This window comes from Cherax quadricarinatus, chromosome 44 (genome assembly GCF_038502225.1).
Source record: "Cherax quadricarinatus isolate ZL_2023a chromosome 44, ASM3850222v1, whole genome shotgun sequence".
Classification (NCBI taxonomy): Eukaryota; Metazoa; Arthropoda; class Malacostraca; order Decapoda; family Parastacidae; genus Cherax; species Cherax quadricarinatus.
Window position 1 is genome coordinate 4,859,788 of NC_091335.1, and position 19,954 is coordinate 4,879,741.

Here is a 19,954-nt window from a genome sequence, read left to right on the forward strand (position 1 = left end):
GTACCTAGGGATTGGCAGAGAGCATGCATAGTTCCTTTGTATAAAGGCAAAGGGGATAAAAGAGAGTGCAAAAATTATAGGGGGATAAGTCTGTTGAGTGTACCTGGTAAAGTGTATGGTAGAGTTATAATTGAAAGAATTAAGAGTAAGACGGAGAATAGGATAGCAGATGAACAAGGAGGCTTTAGGAAAGGTAGGGGGTGTGTGGACCAGGTGTTTACAGTGAAACATATAAGTGAACAGTATTTAGATAAGGCTAAAGAGGTCTTTGTGGCATTTATGGATTTGGAAAAGGCGTATGACAGGGTGGATAGGGGGGCAATGTGGCAGATGTTGCAAGTGTATGGTGTAGGAGGTAGGTTACTGAAAGCAGTGAAGAGTTTTTACGAGGATAGTGAGGCTCAAGTTAGAGTATGTAGAAAAGAGGGAAATTTTTTCCCAGTAAAAGTAGGCCTTAGACAAGGATGTGTGATGTCACCGTGGTTGTTTAATATATTTATAGATGGGGTTGTAAGAGAAGTAAATGCGAGGGTCTTGGCAAGAGGCGTGGAGTTAAAAGATAAAGAATCACACACAGGGTGGGAGTTGTCACAGCTGCTCTTTGCTGATGACACTGTGCTCTTGGGAGATTCTGAAGAGAAGCTGCAGAGATTGGTGGATGAATTTGGTAGGGTGTGCAAAAGAAGAAAATTAAAGGTGAATACAGGAAAGAGTAAGGTTATGAGGATAACAAAAAGATTAGGTGATGAAAGATTGAATATCAGATTGGAGGGAGAGAGTATGGAGGAGGTGAACGTATTCAGATATTTGGGAGTGGACGTGTCAGCGGATGGGTCTATGAAAGATGAGGTGAATCATAGAATTGATGAGGGAAAAAGAGTGAGTGGTGCACTTAGGAGTCTGTGGAGACAGAGAACTTTGTCCTTGGAGGCAAAGAGGGGAATGTATGAGAGTATAGTTTTACCAACGCTCTTATATGGGTGTGAAGCATGGGTGATGAATGTTGCAGCGAGGAGAAGGCTGGAGGCAGTGGAGATGTCATGTCTGAGGGCAATGTGTGGTGTGAATATAATGCAGAGAATTCGTAGTTTGGAAGTTAGGAGGAGGTGCGGGATTACCAAAACTGTTGTCCAGAGGGCTGAGGAAGGGTTGTTGAGGTGGTTCGGACATGTAGAGAGAATGGAGCGAAACAGAATAACTTCAAGAGTGTATCAGTCTGTAGTGGAAGGAAGGCGGGGTAGGGGTCGGCCTAGGAAGGGTTGGAGGGAGGGGGTAAAGGAGGTTTTGTGTGCGAGGGGCTTGGACTTCCAGCAGGCATGCGTGAGCGTGTTTGATAGGAGTGAATGGAGACAAATGGTTTTTAATACTTGACGTGCTGTTGGAGTGTGAGCAAAGTAACATTTATGAAGGGATTCAGGGAAACCGGCAGGCCGGACTTGAGTCCTGGAGATGGGAAGTACAGTGCCTGCACTCTGAAGGAGGGGTGTTAATGTTGCAGTTTAAAAACTGTAGTGTAAAGCACCCTTCTGGCAAGACAGTGATGGAGTGAATGATGGTGAAAGTTTTTCTTTTTCGGGCCACCCTGCCTTGGTGGGAATCGGCCAGTGTGATAATAAAAAAAATAATAAAAAAAATATGTAAACCACACAATAACCAAAATCTGTAAACCCTGCACTGTAATCCTTATAGAGAATAAACTTTGATTTGATTTGATTTGATATGATTTGCATCTGAAGACCAGTGTGAGAGAATCCACAGAAGATGTGCTCAGACTCCACTCTACAATCCTACCTTTCCCATGACCGGTTTCTGACACAAGCATGCTACAATTGATACTCGTGGAGTTTAGAGCCTTTATGGATCATAGAAAATCACTTATAATTAAGGTGTTAACTTTAGGTACAGGGACACATTTGAGTGAAAGGATCATAGCAAACAGTTCAATTTAAAGGGTAGAGGCCCAGTTATTGATGTGTGCTCCAAATCTTTGAGAGCCATCACTCTGTATAACAACAGCAACACTACCAGCTACACCAGTGGATTGGTGAACAGAGCCATCAACACATATCGTATTTCGTGGCTTATAAGACGCATTTTTTCCCCATAAAATGTCTCCAAAAACCACCCTGCATCCTATAAACTGAAGATCAGTGACGGGCGCTATAATTTTGGGGTGTGAGGTGGGCTGTAGCTCTCCCAGTTACGTCTGATGCCAAGCCATTGAAACTAAAATAAATTTTATAAGCCACGTCTCATAAGCTTTAAAATACAGTAATTTGTGAAAGAGTGTGTGCTGTGTGACTAAGGCATCCATACAGCTTAAGGCATCCCGCTTGGGTTCAAGATGAAGCTTTGTAGTTTAAGTAGAGTTTTCGAGGTAATTTTCCATGGAGCAGGAAAGCGTTGTTGTCTTGACACGTATCTAATTCATTTTCAGAAAACTTCCGATTTTTAAGATCCATTTGAAAGATCTTTTATTGAGCATTAGTCTTGTTTGCCACTAAGTCAGGTTTGAACCTTTAGTTCTTCATATATTCTAACATGTATATAACAAAACTTTTTTATAATAAACTTTATTTTTTTATTACACTTTTATTAATTTTTAGTAGATTATATACTCAAAAAAATATCTTTTTATTCTAGCCAAGCAGTGCATCAAGAACTTTTTGTTGAAATCATAAAATAACCCTTTGTACAGTGGACCCCCGCATAACGATCACCTCCGAATGCGACCAATTATGTAAGTGTATTTATGTAAGTGCGTTTGTACGTGTATGTTTGGGGGTCTGAAATGGACTAATCTACTTCACAATATTCCTTATGGGAACAAATTCGGTCAGTACTGGCACCTGAACATACTTCTGGAGTGAAAAAATATCGTTAACCGGGGGTCCACTGTATAGCATATTTAAAATATATGAAGCTATTGTTCAACAGTATTATTTCCATCCTGCAGTAGTGTGTTGCAAAAAATCCATAAGAACATAGCCATCCTTAGTGTCTAATACAATTTAAAATTATAGTATTATAAAGTTTTATAATTCTACATCAATGGAAGGTTTACCTTGATGATTAATACACATGTAACAGTGCCTCTGTATTTGACTAAAGAAGCCTACTGTCTAGGTGAAAGGTTTCAAAAATAAAGATACCCAACTGTTGTACATGTGTCTTAATCATCACCTTGTCAGCATTTTATACCATTTTCAACATAATATTTACTTTCATGGCAACGATGGACTTTCAATTCCAGGAATCAGAGCAACTCTCTCCTCTGTGAGATAAAATTGAATTACCTCCCATTTCCCAGGAGTTGAGTAATCCCCCCAACGTTTCCCTAGTACATAATTTGTATCCCCCCATACTCAAGGTATCATTCAAATACAATCCTGAATAACGTTCAACAAATTATCAAAAATTTTATTGCAGAAACTTTCTGCTATTTCTGTACTAAGATGTCTGGTGCTGTAATCCAGAAGATATAAGAAGCGGCCTCTGAAGGTGTGAAAAACATGAGTGCAGGCAAATGCAGTATTTGATATGGATCTCATAACACGGGTCACCCTAATGTGGTCTGTTCCTTCAGTGACGAGGGCGGTCACATCGCCCATGTTGGTGGTATTGTAATCAGGTAGAACAAATCCTGTAGGGATATTTGAGACAGATTCGAAATTGTCTATTGAGTCTGACTTTAACAAATCAAACGCTTCCTCTTCCAGTGCCATGCCAGATTTTAACTTGCTCTGAAGCTCCTGGTGAACTGAGCGAGCAAAATCCCAAAATATTTCATTTATATTTCTAGGAGTGTCCGTGTACATCTTCATAATTGATACATGACATCCAAGAGACTTAGAAACATCACCCTTCCAGTAGCGTCGCATACTGACCGAATGATAATTATAAATGTTGTAAATATCCTGGACAACACCTTTCTCAGCCAAGAGTTCAACTAGAGCTGCATCAGCAAGAGCAGTGAAGGCAGAATGAATTGTAACTCTCTCAGCACGACATTTTTTTAAAAATCTGCTGGTAGTGGTTTTATCTAATTGTCGCTCTAAGGTGAGAGATTTCACCTCTGTTCCTTCTGGTATTTGATATATTCTGCTAAAGAATAATTCCTTATCTTTCCTTAAGTTAGCTTCATCAGTCCATTTTTTCATTAATAATGGGTCAGCTTCAATAAGAGCTTTTTTGGCCAGCACCAGCTCCATGGTTTCCTCACATGATACAAACTCCCCAAGCTGATCATCATTAATGGGCTTTCCAGTAATAACATCATTCAGCAGTGTGGCAGTAAAGCCACAGATCTTCATGGCTGAAAAACCATCAACAATACCATGATGAAACCCCAGGAACAGATGATATGAATGTGGGAAGGATGTCAAGTTGTTATCAGGTATGTGTGGGGAGGCCTGGCCTGAATGACCACTGCTTATATTATCCTCCATTGAAGTGGTCTGCTCACACTGACCGCTGCTTGTATCAGCCACCAGCCTGGCACACCAAAGAGGACCAGTATCTGAATTGTATTGATATGATTTAAGGCAGGCCATTACTCTATGTACCTCTGTCTCAGGAAGCACCTGTGGGAAATATAAATTAAGATTATAATGTTTAATTTGTGTCCCATGTATGCTAGATAATTTTAAAAAATAGTGTGGGCAGGTCAGCACTTATAATGTTTATCAGATTAACTGAGTACATAATTTCTTAGGTTCACAGGAATTGGCACTACAGCAAGTCCTTGAATAATGTTGTTTTGTTACAACGTTGATGAGAAAAAAATCGAATGAATACAATAGATACAAATTATTGTAATATAGAACTTCGTGAAGTATACGATAATCACACAAATGCACTATAGTAAGCGATGCAGTATGAAAGTGCTCAGCGAGCCTGCCCTATTTGTTATTGCTTTATAATACTAATTATCTTTCTTTCCACAAGTACATGTACAAGGTATACAGGCCTAGCTGACATTAATGACATCCTACTGTATAGAAAGACCATTGTTATGCAGAGAATTTCGGGCAAATTAAGTCAGTTTTGTCCTCCAGATGCAACCCACATCAGTCGACTAACACGCAGGGAAAGCAGGTGTCTTAAGGAAACACATCGTAATGTTTCCACCTGTACCGAGAATCAATCCCAGGACCTCATTGTGTGACCTGAGTGCGCTAGCATCAAGCTGCAGGACACCTCAAGGGAGGTTCCTTGATGCTGGTGAGGGGCTCTTGATCTAGGGAATTGGGTCTGTGCTCCAGTTCCCTGAATTGAGCCTGAATGCCTTCCATTCCCTCCCTACAGTTGCTGTATAATCCCAGTGGTTTTAGTGCTCCCCCATGGTAATAATTTTGATCTGCGAGGTAGTAGGAGGTGCTCCTTACAATTTTCACTTTGCAAACATTTATTCACTGATTTACCCCTGTGCAATAGTGCTAAAGGTGCACTTTGCACCTCTGATGTCTGTGGTCGCAGAAAAAAAAAACAGAAAAAGTGTGACATTAGAAACATAACGAAATTTTAAAGAGTTTTGAGGATGGGCAAAGAGGTGTGGATATTGGAAGAGCTCTTGTTTCTGTTATACATCGTTTTGCTCTAAAGTCTCAGTTTCCAAGGCCCTGTCAATGACATTAAGTGAGGACTTACTGTACTTTCCTCTTTGATGAATCCCAATAACCTCTCATTCCTTAGACTGTTAAAACCCATACATTTTTAGGGCTTCCCTAAGAATGTAATAAAAACGGCCCCTATAGCATCAGCATTTCCCCATGAATATAAATGTTATATACGATATAGACAGTAAACTCTCATAATGCCACTTGCTAGTTCCTGAAAATCAGTGCATTATGAAAAACAGTTTCGTAAAGTGAAGAACGTAGGGGAAAAATAGGGTTATGTTCCTGTCACCTCTAAGTTTTACTGGTTGCTTCACAGAACCATAGTGCTCCTTCGTACTTATCTTAAAGTCAACATTTTTATTGGTTGCTTCAAGGAACCACAGTGCTCTTTCACACTTACCTTAAAGTCAACATTTTTATTGGTTGCTTCACGGAACCACAGTGTTCCTCCATGCTCGCCAAAACACACACGCAGGCATGGAACTTTCCTGTAACAATATGTAATATTGTAATACTGAATCAGTAATACTTACTTTACAATACAGTGTTACACAGTCATGTCAATACATGCTACCATAGATATAAAATAAACTCTTGATTGCTATACAGATGTAGAAGTATTAAAGGTGTAGGGGTCATGTGGTGCCTGGGGGAATACCTGGAGTATACCTGTAGAGAATTTCAGGGGTCAACTCCTCCATGACCCGGTCTGAGACCAGGCCTTGCAGTGGATCAGGGCCTGATCAACCAGGCTGTTACTGCTGGCCACATGTAAACTGACATACCAACCACAGCCCAGCTGGTCAAGTACCGACTTTAGGTGTCTGTTCAGCACCTTCTTGAAGATAGCCAGGAGTCTTTTGGTAATTGCCCTTATGTATGCTGGGAGGCAGTTGAACAATCTTGGGCCCCTGACACTTATTGTGCTGTCTTTTAGTGTATTCATGGCATCCCTGCTTTTCATTGGGGGGGGATGTTTTAGTGCCTGCTGAGTCTTTTGCTTTCATATGGAGTGATTTTCGTGTGCAAATTTGGTACTAATCCCACTAGGATTTTCAAGGTGTATATCATCATGTGTCTTTCTCACCTGTGTTCCAGGGAGTACAAGTCAAGGAATTTCAACCATTCCCAGTAATTTGGGTGTTTTATCGTACTTCTGTGTGCCATGAAGGTTCTCCGTACATTCTCCAGGTCAGCAGTTGCACCTGCCTTGAAGGCGTCGTTAGTGTACAGCAATATTCCAGCCTGAACAGAACATGCGATTTGAAGATAATCATCATGGGCTTGGCGTCCCAGGTTTTGAAGGTTGTCATCATCCATCCTATATTTCTAGCAGATGTGGTAGATACATTGTTGTGGTCTTTCAAAGTGAGAAACTCTGACATTATCACTTCCAGGTCCTTTACATTAGTTTTTTGCTCTGGTGTGTGGTTGGAATTTGTTTTCGACTCCAATAAATTTTAATTCCCTCATGTTTTCCGTATCAGAGTAATAGAAATTTCTCTTCAATGAATTTCATATTGTTTTCTGTGGCTCATTTAAAGATTTGGGTGATATCCACTTAGAGATGTGCAATGTCTTTGATGGAGGACATTGTCATGCAAATTCATATGTCATCTGCAGATGGAGACACGGTGCTGTGGCTTACATCTCTATGTCAGATATGAGGATGAGGAACAGGATGGGGCCTTGTGGAATAGAGATTTTCAATGTGGCCGCCTCAGACTTGACTCTGTTTACTATTACTCTTTGTGTTCTATTTGTTTAAAAGTTATAGATCCATCTACTAACTTTCCCCATTATTCCTTTTTCATGCATTTTATGCTCTATTACACAATGGTCACACTTGTTGAAGTGTTTCCCAAAGTCTATGTATACTACATCTGCATTTTATCCTCTAGAGCATCCAAGACCTTTTCATAATGATCCAGTAGTTGGGACTGGCAGGAGCGACCTGCTCTAAACCCATGTTACCCTGGGTTGTGGAACTGATGGGCATCTAGATGGGTGGCGATCTTGCTACTTAAAACCCTGTCAAAGATTTTTATAAGGGATATTATCGCTACTGGTCTGTAATTCTTTGCTATTGCTTTACTGCCACCTTTGTGGAGTGGGGCTATCTCTGTTATTTTAAGTGATTGTGGGATAACCACTGTATCCATGCTCCCCTCTCCATAGAATGCTAAAGGCATATGACAGAGGCTTCTAGCAGTTCTTGATAAACACAGAGTTCCACGAGTCTGGGCCTGGGGCAGAGTGCATGGGCATGTCATTTATTGCCTTTTTGAAGTCGTGTAGTGTTAGGATAATATCAGAGATGTTTGAATTGACTAAGTTCTGAGTCTCGGCCATAAAAAATTTATTTAGGTTGTCGACTCTTTGTATGGTTTACCTGGAGTTTACCTGGAGAGAGTTCCGGGGGTCAACGCCCCCGCGGCCCGGTCTGAGACCAGGCCTCCTGGTGGATCAGAGCCTGATCAACCAGGCTGTTGCTGCTGGCTGCACGCAAACCAACATACGAGCCACAGCCCGGCTGATCCGGAACTGACTTTAGGTGCTTGTCCAGTGCCAGCTTGAAGACTGCCAGGGGTCTGTTGGTAATCCCCCTTATGTGTGCTGGGAGGCAGTTGAACAGTCTCGGGCCCCTGACACTTATTGTATGGTCTCTTAACGTGCTAGTGACACCCCTGCTTTTCATTGGGGGGATGGTGCATCGTCTGCCAAGTCTTTTGCTTTCGTAGTGGGTGATTTTCGTGTGCAAGTTCGGTACTAGTCCCTCTAGGATTTTCCAGGTGTATATAATCATGTATCTCTCCCTCCTGCATTCCAGGGAATACAGGTTTAGGAACCTCAAGCGCTCCCAATAATTGAGGTGTTTTATCTCCGTTATGCGCGCCGTGAAAGTTCTCTGTACATTTTCTAGGTCGGCAATTTCACCTGCCTTGAAAGGTGCTGTTAGTGTGCAGCAATATTCCAGCCTAGATAGAACAAGTGACCTGAAGAGTGTCATCATGGGCTTGGCCTCCCTAGTTTTGAAGGTTCTCATTATCCATCCTGTCATTTTTCTAGCAGATGCGATTGATACAATGTTATGGTCCTTGAAGGTGAGATCCTCCGACATGATCACTCCCAGGTCTTTGACGTTGGTGTTTCGCTCTATTTTGTGGCCAGAATTTGTTTTGTACTCTGATGAAGATTTAATTTCCTCATGTTTACCATATCTGAGTAATTGAAATTTCTCATCGTTGAACTTCATATTGTTTTCTGCAGCCCACTGAAAGATTTGGTTGATGTCTGCCTGGAGCTTTGCAGTGTCTGCAATGGAAGACACTGTCATGCAGATTCGGGTGTCATCTGCAAAGGAAGACACGGTGCTGTGGCTGACATCCTTGTCTATGTCGGATATAAGGATGAGGAACAAGATGGGAGAGAGTACTGTGCCTTGTGGAACAGAGCTTTTCACCGTAGCTGCCTCGGACTTTACTCTGTTGACGACTACTCTCTGTGTTCTGTTAGTGAGGAAATTATAGATCCATCGACCGACTTTTCCTGTTATTCCTTTAGCACGCATTTTGTGCGCTATTACGCCATGGTCACACTTGTCGAAGGCTTTTGCAAAGTCTGTATATATTACATCTGCATTCTTTTTGTCTTCTAGTGCATTTAGGACCTTGTCGTAGTGGTCCAATAGTTGAGACAGACAGGAGCGACCTGTTCTAAACCCATGTTGCCCTGGGTTGTGTAACTGATGGGTTTCTAGATGCGTGGTGATCTTGCTTCTTAGGACCCTTTCAAAGATTTTTATGATATGGGATGTTAGTGCTATTGGTCTGTAGTTCTTTGCTGTTGCTTTACTGCCCCCTTTGTGGAGTGGGGCTATGTCTGTTGTTTTTAGTAACTGTGGGACGACCCCCGTGTCCATGCTCCCTCTCCATAGGATGGAAAAGGCTCGTGATAGGGGCTTCTTGCAGTTCTTGATGAACACAGAGTTCCATGAGTCTGGCCCTGGGGCAGAGTGCATGGGCATGTCATTTATCGCCTGTTCGAAGTCATTTGGCGTCAGGATAACATCGGATAGGCTTGTGTTAATCAAATTTTGTGGCTCTCTCATAAAAAATTCATTTTGATCTTCGACTCTCAGTCTGGTTAGCGGCTTGCTAAAAACTGAGTCATATTGGGACTTGAGTAGCTCACTCATTTCCTTGTTGTCATCTGTGTAGGACCCATCTTGTTTAAGTAGGGGCCCAATACTGGACGTTGTTCTCGATTTTGATTTGGCATAGGAGAAGAAATACTTTGGGTTTCTTTCGATTTCATTTATGGCTTTTAGTTCTTCCCGCGATTCCTGACTCCTAAAGGATTCTTTTAGCTTAAGTTCGATGCTTGCTATTTCTCTGACCAGTGTCTCCCTACGCATTTCAGATATATTGACCTCTTTTAGCCGCTCTGTTATTCTTTTCCGTCGCCTGTAAAGGGAGCGCCTGTCTCTTTCTGTTTTACATCTACTCCTCCTTTTTCTTAGAGGAATAAGCCTTGTGCATACATCGAGTGCTACCGAGTTAATCTGTTCTAGGCATAAGTTGGGGTCTGTGTTGCTTAGTATATCTTCCCAGCTTATATCGGTTAGGACTTGGTTTACTTGGTCCCACTTTATGTTTTTGTTATTGAAGTTGAATTTGGTGAATGCTCCCTCGTGACTAATCTCCTTATGTCGGTCTGGGGCTCCACGCATACATGACTGAACCTCAATTATGTTGTGATCTGAGTATATTGTTTTTGATATGGTGATATTTCTTATCAGATCATCATTGTTAGTGAAGATGAGGTCTAGTGTATTCTTCAGTCTAGTAGGCTCTATTATTTGCTGGTTTAAATTGAATTTTGTGCAGAGATTTAAAAGCTCGCGTGAGTGTGAGTTTTCATCAGAGCTGCCTCCTGGTGTTATTACTGCAACAGTATTATTTGCTATATTCCTCCATTTTAGGTGCCTTAAGTTGAAATCCCCCAGGAGCAAGATGTTGGGTGCAGGAGCTGGCAGATTTTCCAGACAGTGGTCAATTTTTAACAGCTGTTCCTGGAATTGCTGGGATGTTGCATCCGGAGGCTTGTAGACTATCACAATGACTAGGTTTTGGTTCTCGACCTTTACTGCTAAAACTTCCACTACATCATTAGTTAGTGGCTCACTAAACACTGAGTCATACTGGGATGTTAATCTGGTTTGATGTGAGGAAGGGGAGGCAAGCTCTAATTTCTCATATCAAAAGCAGTTCACTAACATAAGGTGTTGGGAGCAGTGAGATAATTAAATCATGTTATTTTGTGCATGTCGATCGTCTTTTAATTTGTGTTGTGATCAGGAACTTGAGAGAGTATAGTTTTGTTATTGTTATTCTGGCTCTCATTACCTCCAACCATAATACTCCCCTTGAAGGAAAATTATCTTAATGTAATTATTACTTCATGATTTAAAACCATTTCATTTACTGTGACCATGAACGTTGTTCATGAATTGTGGTCATGAACATTGTTCATTAACTGTGGCCATGAATATTGTTCATTAACTGTGACCATGAACGTTGTTCATGAATTGTGGCCATGGACGTTGTTCATTAACTGTGACCATGGACGTTGTTCATTAACCGTGACCATGAACGTTGTTCATTAACTGTGACCATGAACGTTGTTCATGAATTGTGGCCATGGACGTTGTTCATTAACTGTGACCATGAACGTTGTTTATTAGCAGTGACCATGAACGTTCATTAACTTTGACCATGAACGTAGTTCATTAACTTTGACCATGAACGTTGTTCATTAACCATGACCATGAACGTTGTTCATTAACCGTGACCATGAACGTTGTTCATTAACTGTGACTATGAACGTTGTGTAATAACTCTGCCCAACTGGTTAGTAACTGACCAGCCGGGCTGTGGTTCATGCGTCGGGTTGCGTGTGGCCGACAGTAACATCCTGGTTGATCAGGCCCTGAGCCACCATGAGGCCTGGTCACACATCGGGCTGCGGGGCCGTTGACTCCCAAAACTCTCCAGGTATAAACGTTGTTTAGTGATGGACATCTGGTGGCGGTGACCCCAAAGAGAAATCAACTCATTAACCATGATTCATTCAGTCGCTGCCTTGTCACAAGTGTTGACAACACGATTCAGATGACTCTTCTGACTGCAGCATCTTCACCCCTCCTTTCAGAGTGCCAGGATTCGAGTCTAGCCAATTGGCTTTTCCATGAATTCCTTTATAAGTGTTACCTTGCCCACACTAAGAGCAAGTCAGTCCATGAAAAATACTTCACTCACATAATCACACAAGCCTTCTGGATGCTCCCTCCTCCTCCCTCCAAACTTTCCTACGTCTCTTTAGGTTAGGTTAGGTAAGGTTTGTCAGGAAACAGGACAAGTGTTTCCTGACGCGGGTCTTAGTCAGGTGATGACCCGCCTTTGGAGCTTTGGTCATCTGACCGAGGCCTTCCGCTGGCTTACCGGTCCACCTCTTGAAAAGTAATATAATTATATATATATATATATATATATATATATATATATATATATATATATATATATATATATATATATAATTAGTACCTACTTCTCTTTCCTTGCACCCCAGTTTTAAATACCCTCTTAGTCATCCCCAGTTCTGTTCCATCATCTATAAATACTTAAATTACCTCAATAACCCTCCCCTTAGCCTTCTGAATTATGACTCTGATAACACACGTTATCATCTAATCTCCACACCACAGTATCTTCCTCACTAATTGGTTTTTAAAAAATCCCACCTTCGCCCATGATGACACTCTTCAGGTCACTTGCTCTATCTAGGCTGGAATATTGCTGCACACTAACAGCACCTTTCAAGGCAGGTGAAATTGCTAACCTAGAAAATGTACAGAGAACCTTCACGGCGCGCATAACGGAGATAAAACACCTCAATTACTGGGAGCGCTTGAGGTTCCTAAACCTGTACTCCCTGGAACGCAGGCGGGAGAGATACATGATTATATACGCCTGGAAAATCCTAGAGGGACTAGTACCGAACTTGCACAACGAAAGTAAAAGATTCGGTGCTGTTAGTGTGTTTACCTGGAGTTTACCTGGAGAGAGTTCCGGGGGTCAACGCCCCCGCGGCCCGGTCTGTGACCAGGCCTCCTGGTGGATCAGAGCCTGATCAACCAGGCTGTTGCTGCTGGCTGCACGCAAACCAACGTATGAGCCACAGCCCGGCTGATCAGGAACTGACTTTAGGTGCTTGTCCAGTGCCAGCAATATTCCAGCCTAGATAGAACAAGCGACCTGAAGAGTGTCATCATGGGCTTGGCATCCCTAGTTTTGAAGGTTCTCATTCTCCATCCTGGGTATATACATGGGTATACACACCTAGAATATATCTCCCAGTAAATACGCTAAAAATTTACTTGAGTCCTTATATTAGAGTCAAATATGGTCGCCTAGTGGAGTGCAGCAGCTTGCATACTTGACCCTGAGATAATCAGTAGACTGTTGAGTAATATATGTAGATACCATTATTGTACCCAATTCAAAATAACAATGGCGAGTGTCTCTTGCGCATGCGCCGGGTTTCCCATTTTCGATAACATATTTCTTTTAAATACAATATAGGCCATCTATTTACCTATAAATTACCGTATTTCCGGAAAATATATACAGTATTTTCCACAGTTATTATTATACACATACCTGATGTGTTTAATGGGATAAGCAACTCAGATATGTGATGCTACTCTCATTGGCCTTAGCAATGACAAGATAAATATTTTTGTCTCTAACGTGTTAAACAGTTTAGTTTAATATGTTTATTATGCACCCCATACCCATCCTGTGGGCGGTAGTCAAAAGATTACAGAGGTACATAATTGGTCCAGGGACTGGACTCCAAAGTCGTGTTAAACACTTGATGCATTTTGAACAGTATCAACACACATTAGTTAAAGACTATAATATCTCACTAACTCAAACTTTTTTTTTTAATTCGTTTCACAAGTACTTTGTTAAGTTTTTATCCAGGTACACATAAATAGTTACATAAATTATCATACATAGCAGCATATGTGTAGATTACCCAAGATAACCCAAAAAGGTCAGTGACTTATTTCCATGCAAATTATCGATTAAACTTACCTATAGAGGTGTGTAAGAGCCAGTTTAACCTGGTCCTCCTGGAGAGGTACAGTTATACTGAGGTTGACGTGGTAAGCGACTAATAAAATCCCGCTCCTGTTACATTCCTCGAACATCTTCTCCGCCTTCGACGCCTCCCTCAGCCATTTGCCATCAAAGTCTGGCATCTTCTTACCTACCAATGTACAGGAAATTAGGTTGGAATATAACTCTAATTTTTAAAGGGGTGGACTGATAAGCCAGTGAAAGGCCTCAGTCAGATGACCAAAGCCCCACCGAAGGATCATCATTGTGGAAAATTTGATGCAGTTTTCCCAAAAAATTATACTGTAAATCCTACAATGGGAATATGTACAATTAATGTGTTGCTGTTGGTCTAATATTTGAAAGTGAAAAGAGAACCAACAGCAGGGGTCTTGGCGCATGCACGAGGAGTCACATGGGCAGGCAGTCGTGGAGGTCTTCATAAATGGCGTGGGTGTCTGGTTAAAATGGAGTCAGGGATTTGGCGATCCCAAAAGCCAAGGTATGACAGCTGGGGGAAAAAAATGGGTGGTAGGGACGGGGCAGTCTTGGACAGTGCTCCTGAGGGTGCTAGTGCTGTCCTGGAGGACAGTGCTAGTGTTGTCCTGGAGGAAAGTGCTCCAGAGGATCCTAGTGATGTCTTAGAAGACAGCGCTCGTGGGGGTACTAGTGTTGTCCTGGAGAACACTGAAGACAACACTATCAGTCCACAGAGGTTCAAAATAGAGATACTGCTGGAGATGGATCAAAATGGGATAATGCCTCCGGGAATAGTGTCGACACACTACCAGCAAAACCTGGTGGAAGCACTGATGTCCACACAGGGGTAAAAGATAGGGAGGAAACAGGAAAAATAAATGCACCAGCAGTGAACGCAGCTATAATAAATCCTAGCAAACAGAAGTACAATCTGTATGAATACTATGCCTTGGGTATCTGCAGGCACGGTATATCTGGTAAAACAGGTGGGACATGCACCTTTGACCACCCCAAAAAATGCCGCACCCACATGACAACAGAATGCAACTTCCCTTCTTGCAACTTATTTCAAACAGAAATGTGTCACTCATCAATCCATGAAAGAAAATGCTGCAATGCATACTGCCAGGCACATCATCTAAAGGGGACTAGAAGACACAGATCAGCCAGACTATGGGAAACAAAAGAGAGGAGCCACAACTTCTCCAGGGACAGAGGTTTTTTAAGGCCAGAAGGAAAAAAGATAAGGCAAGAAAAGACAATAATCCTACACCACCTGAAAATATTTCTGGAGCAGAGGCACGGACATTGGCCTCTACCCCAGAACAATAGATATTAGAGCCAGCAAATAACCCCCTTCCCTAAATTCCACCAATACGACATTTGTCTTTGCAAACATACAGGGTCTAAAGCCGTCAAAAAACAACAAAATTCCTTACACCGAGGGACTGCTCACGGAGTGAAATGCAATGTTTGCAGCATTCAGAGACCCACATAAAGGATCATTATGACAACGAAATATGGATCCCAGGTTATAATCTATTCCGATGTGACACACTAAACAGGCCAACAAGGGGGAGGGGGGTTGACCTGTATGTCACAGAGTCGCTCATTTGCACAAAACTACTAAACACCTCAATTGATGTAGTTGAAGTTTTGGCGGTAAAGATTGAAAACCAAAATCTTGTCATTGTGGTAGTATACAAGCCTCCAGATGCAACTTCCCATCAATTCCAGGAGCAGCTAGAGAAAATTGACCACGTCCCCCTGGGGAGGATGGTATTACAACATACTCAGATTGCTATGTCGAGTACCAAGTAATCCTTTACTTGAATTATATAACATGAGCTATGTAACTGGGGAGCTCCATCAATCTTGGACAAACAGTCTCATCATTCCAGTTTCTAAGCCCAGTCAACAAAATGAATTTCGCCCAATGTCTCTTACTAGCTGCTTGTGTAAAACATTCGAGAGGATGATTCTTAATCGTCTCATGTACAGAATCAAACAATTTTTGTCTCCTCGGTTGGATGGTTTCATGCATGGAAGGAGCGTGCATCATTGCATAGACACCATTCTCACGCTGCACACTGACAGCTCATACACTACGTTCCTTGACCTTAAATCTGCTTTTGATGTAGCCAACCGACATGTAATCATTAGTGAACTTGCCACAATGGATGTTGGAGGATGGCTTCTCCGTTGCATTAAAGGCTGCCTGTCCAACAGAAAGTCTTCTGTGTTATTCCAGGGGCATAGAAGTATAACTAAAGACTTTTAATTAAGAACCCCACAGGGAGGTGTGCTCAGTCCCATCCTATTCAATATTCTAATTAATACCTTCATGCCTGCCTAGCCAGCCACATCATTACATGATTAGTTTTGCTGATGATATAATGATTCACACCACGGGATTCTCCAACACCCAAAACATTCTTAATCATGTACTAGCCTCGTGTCAGGACCTGGGGTTGATAATATCTACTGATAAAACAAATATACTCAATAGGCGTCCTCCTCAATAGAGAGGTACAGTTCACCAGATCCAGTTACATGATGGGTCTCTTCTAGAATATGTAAGCAGATACAGGTATCTAGCCTTTGAGGTCCCACTACCTGGACCTGTTGTAACGAGACTTTGTCGCCAATACAAAGAAAGGCTGAGAGCACTTAAAGTTGTGGCTGGGTTTCACTCCAGGTATGGTGCTAATATTAAAGTTGTGAAAATGATGTATCTTGCTTATATTAGATCATTGGTTGATTATGCTGCGCCACTACTTGCTCTTGGGTCTAACTGGAAGCTTGGAGGGCTGGAAAAACTGCAGAACGAAGCAATGTGGATCATTCTAGGATGCCCTCGTAGTGCCAAAATTTTAAATATACGAAAAGAACTTGATATTCCAAGCATCAGAGATCGTGTTATTGAAAGAAATATCCAAATTGGGGTCAATATGCTCAGGCAAACCCAATCCCCTGCACAGAAGCCCTCCAAACTTTCGAAAAAACTGAAACCGACCTCCGCATGAATCAGATACATGATTTATGTCAAGTAAGGCAACAGCGGCATTTCTCCGCCCCATGGGATATTACCCCATTCCAAACTACTATCCCTCCATTTCCGCCATTTTTTTTCTTAAATCACAACCAAAGCTTCGCCTTGAAGCCAAATATGATGCCTTAAAGCTGTATTGATAACTTAGTCACACAGAACACTCTTTCCCAAAATATTTACGTTGATGGTTCTGTTCTCCAGTCCACTGGTGCAGCTGGTAGTGCTGCTGTTGTCGTACACTGGTGCAGCTGGTAGTGCTGCTGTTGTCATACACTGGTGCAGCTGGTAGTGCTGCTGTTGTCATACACTGGTGCAGCTGGTAGTGCTGCTGTTGTCGTACACTGGTGCAGCTGGTAGTGCTGCTGTTGTCGTACACTGGTGCAGCTGGTAGTGCTGCTGTTGTCGTACACTGGTGCAGCTGGTAGTGCTGCTGTTGTCGTACACTGGTGCAGCTGGTAGTGCTGCTGTTGTCGTACACTGGTGCAGCTGGTAGTGCTGCTGTTGTCATACACTGGTGCAGCTGGTAGTGCTGCTGTTGTCATACACTGGTGCAGCTGGTAGTGCTGCTGTTGTCATACACTGGTGCAGCTGGTAGTGCTGCTGTTGTCATACACTGGTGCAGCTGGTAGTGCTGCTGTTGTCATACACTGGTGCACTGTGTAGACATCTGTATACAAGAGACACTCTTACCCAACATAGTGTAGACATTTGTCTACAAGAGACACTCTTACCCAACACTGTGTAGACTGCTGTGCTCTCGAAGACTGCTGCTCACACTGACGACATGAAGGCTAGAGTTATTATCTATACCTTAAAATGCACTGCAGGATAATGGTGACACATCTAGTTTTCAATGTACAGATTACAGAGGTATATAATGGGTCCAGGGACTGGGCCCCAAAGTTTTGATAGCTAAACAAGGTACAAAGGTAATGAATCATGTAAGTAAATTTACTTACTTACGTTTATACATGGCTACAATCATGAACAAATTATAGAGTAATGAGCAATTCACACTTCCACACCCGGTCACAACTGTAATGAGTTATTGGTGCAAATATTAATTGTTGGGTCACACACACGCACACACACACACACACACACACACACACACACACACACACACACACACACACACACACACACACACACACACACACACACACCATGACCACAATGATAGAAAAGAAACTAAAGGTTTGGTACACAAACGCGGATGGAATAACGAATAAACATGAGGAGTGGAATGAAAGAATCAGTGAAAAATCCCCAGACATCATAGCAGTCACAGAAACAAAACTCGCTGAGACAATAACAGACACAATCTTCCCAACAGGATATCAGATCCTGAGGAAAGATAGAAGGAGTAGAGGGGGAGGAGGGGTTGCACTGCTCATAAAACACCAATGGGGATTTGAGGAAATGGAAGGCATGGACATGATTGGAGAAAGAGACTACATTGTAGGTACAATTCAGTCCGGAGAACATAAAGTAGTCATTGGAGTGATGTATAACCCACCACAGAACTGCAGGAGGCCAAGAGAGGAGTACGAAGAAAACAACAGGGTGATGGTGGACACACTGGCTGAGGTGGCAAGAAGAGCTCACTCGAGCAGAGCAAAGTTACTGGTAATGGGCGATTTCAACCACAGGGAGATCGACTGGGAAAACCTGGAGCCACATGGGGGTCCCGAAACATGGAGAGCCAAGATGTTGGATGTGGTACTTGAAAACCTCATGCATCAACATGTCAGGGACACAACCAGAGAGAGAGGGGAGGATGAGCCAGCAAGACTGGATCTTGTGTTCACCCTGAGCAGTTCAGACATCGAGGACATCACTTACGAGAGGCCCCTTGGAGCTAGCGATCATGTGGTTCTGAGTTTTGACTATATAGTAGAGTTACAAGTGGAGAAGGTAACAGGAACTGAAGGGGACAGGCCAAACTATAAAAGGGGGGACTACACAGGTATGAGAAACTTCCTGCAGGAGGTTCAGTGGGACAGAGAAATGGTAGGAAAATCAGTAAACGAGATGATGGAATATGTGGCAACAAAGTGCAAGGAGGCAGAGGAAAGTTTTGTTCCCAAGGGAAACAGAAATAATAGGAAGACCAAAACGAGTCCTTGGTTTACCCGAAGGTGTAGGGAGGCAAAAACTAAGTGCAACAGAGAATGGAAAAGGTACAGGAGGCATAGGACCCAGGAAAACAAGGAGATTAGTAGAAGAGCCAGAAACAAGTATGCGCAGATAAGGAGGGAGGCCCAGCGACAGTATGAAAACGACATAGCATCGAAAGTCAAATCTGACCCGAAACTGCTGTATAGCCACATTAGGAGGAAGACAACAGTCAAGGACCAGGTGATAAGGCTGAGGAAAGAAGGTGGAGAACTCACAAGAAACGATCAAGAGGTATGTGAGGAGCTCAACACGAGATTTAAGGAAGTATTTACAGTAGAGACAGGAAGGACTCTGCGGGGACAGACCAGATGGGGACACCAACAAGGAATACACCAACAAGTGTTGGACGACATACATACAGATGAGGAGGAGGTGAAGAAACTGCTAAGGGACATCGATACCTCAAAGGCAATGGGACCGGACAACATCTCTCCATGGGTCCTTAGAGAGGGAGCAGATATGTTGTGTGTACCACTTACCACAATCTTCAACACATCCCTGGAAACTGGGCAACTACCTGAGGTATGGAAGACGGCAAATGTACGTAGTTCCCATTTTCAAAAAAGGAGACAGAAAAGAGGCACTAAACTATAGACCTGTGTCATTGACGTGTATAGTATGCAAAATTATGGAGAAGATTATCAGGAGGAGAGTGGTGGAGCACCTGGAACGGAACAGGAGTATAAATGCCAACCAGCACGGATTCACGGAAGGCAAATCCTGTGTCACAAACCTTCTGGAGTTTGATGATAAAATAACAGAAGTAAGACAAGAGAGAGAGGGGTGGGTTGATTGCATCTTCTTGGACTGCAAGAAGGCTTTTGACACAGTTCCTCACAAGAGATTAGTGCAGAAGCTATAGCATCAGGCGCATATAACAGGAAGGGCACTGTAATGGATCAGAGAATACCTGACAGGGAGGCAACAACGAGTCA

General features: G+C 42.5%; 1 protein-coding gene across 2 annotated transcripts; it reads right to left on the reverse strand.

The window, feature by feature from the left end:
- Positions 1 to 2,568: 2,568 nt before the first annotated feature.
- LOC128697506 (uncharacterized) lies at positions 2,569 to 17,691 on the reverse strand. 2 transcript variants are annotated; one of them, XM_070094004.1, is made up of 4 exons: positions 17,019 to 17,552; positions 13,784 to 13,958; positions 6,022 to 6,109; positions 2,569 to 4,583 (listed from the first exon to the last, which is right to left on the reverse strand). In XM_070094004.1, exons 1-4 carry the CDS (start codon positions 17,344 to 17,346, stop codon positions 3,378 to 3,380), a joined length of 1,797 nt encoding a protein of 598 aa, XP_069950105.1. In that variant the 5' UTR covers positions 17,347 to 17,552; the 3' UTR covers positions 2,569 to 3,377. The 2 variants fall into 2 exon arrangements, with proteins under 2 accessions (XP_069950105.1, XP_069950106.1); XM_070094005.1 differs by lacking the exon at positions 17,019 to 17,552 and adding an exon at positions 17,570 to 17,691 and having other exon boundaries at positions 2,572 to 4,583.
- Positions 17,692 to 19,954: the final 2,263 nt, after the last annotated feature.

Coding starts and splice junctions, on each gene's coding strand:
- LOC128697506 (XM_070094004.1), bottom strand. CDS start 17,346: ATGACAACAGCAGCACTACCAGCTGCACCAGTGTACGACAACAGCAGC. Junction 13,959..17,018: donor TGGAGAACAGAACCATCAAC/GTAAATATTTTG, acceptor GTACATTGGTAG/GTAAGAAGATGCCAGACTTT. Junction 6,110..13,783: donor GCTCTTACACACCTCTATAG/GTAAGTTTAATC, acceptor ATATTGTTACAG/GAAAGTTCCATGCCTGCGTG.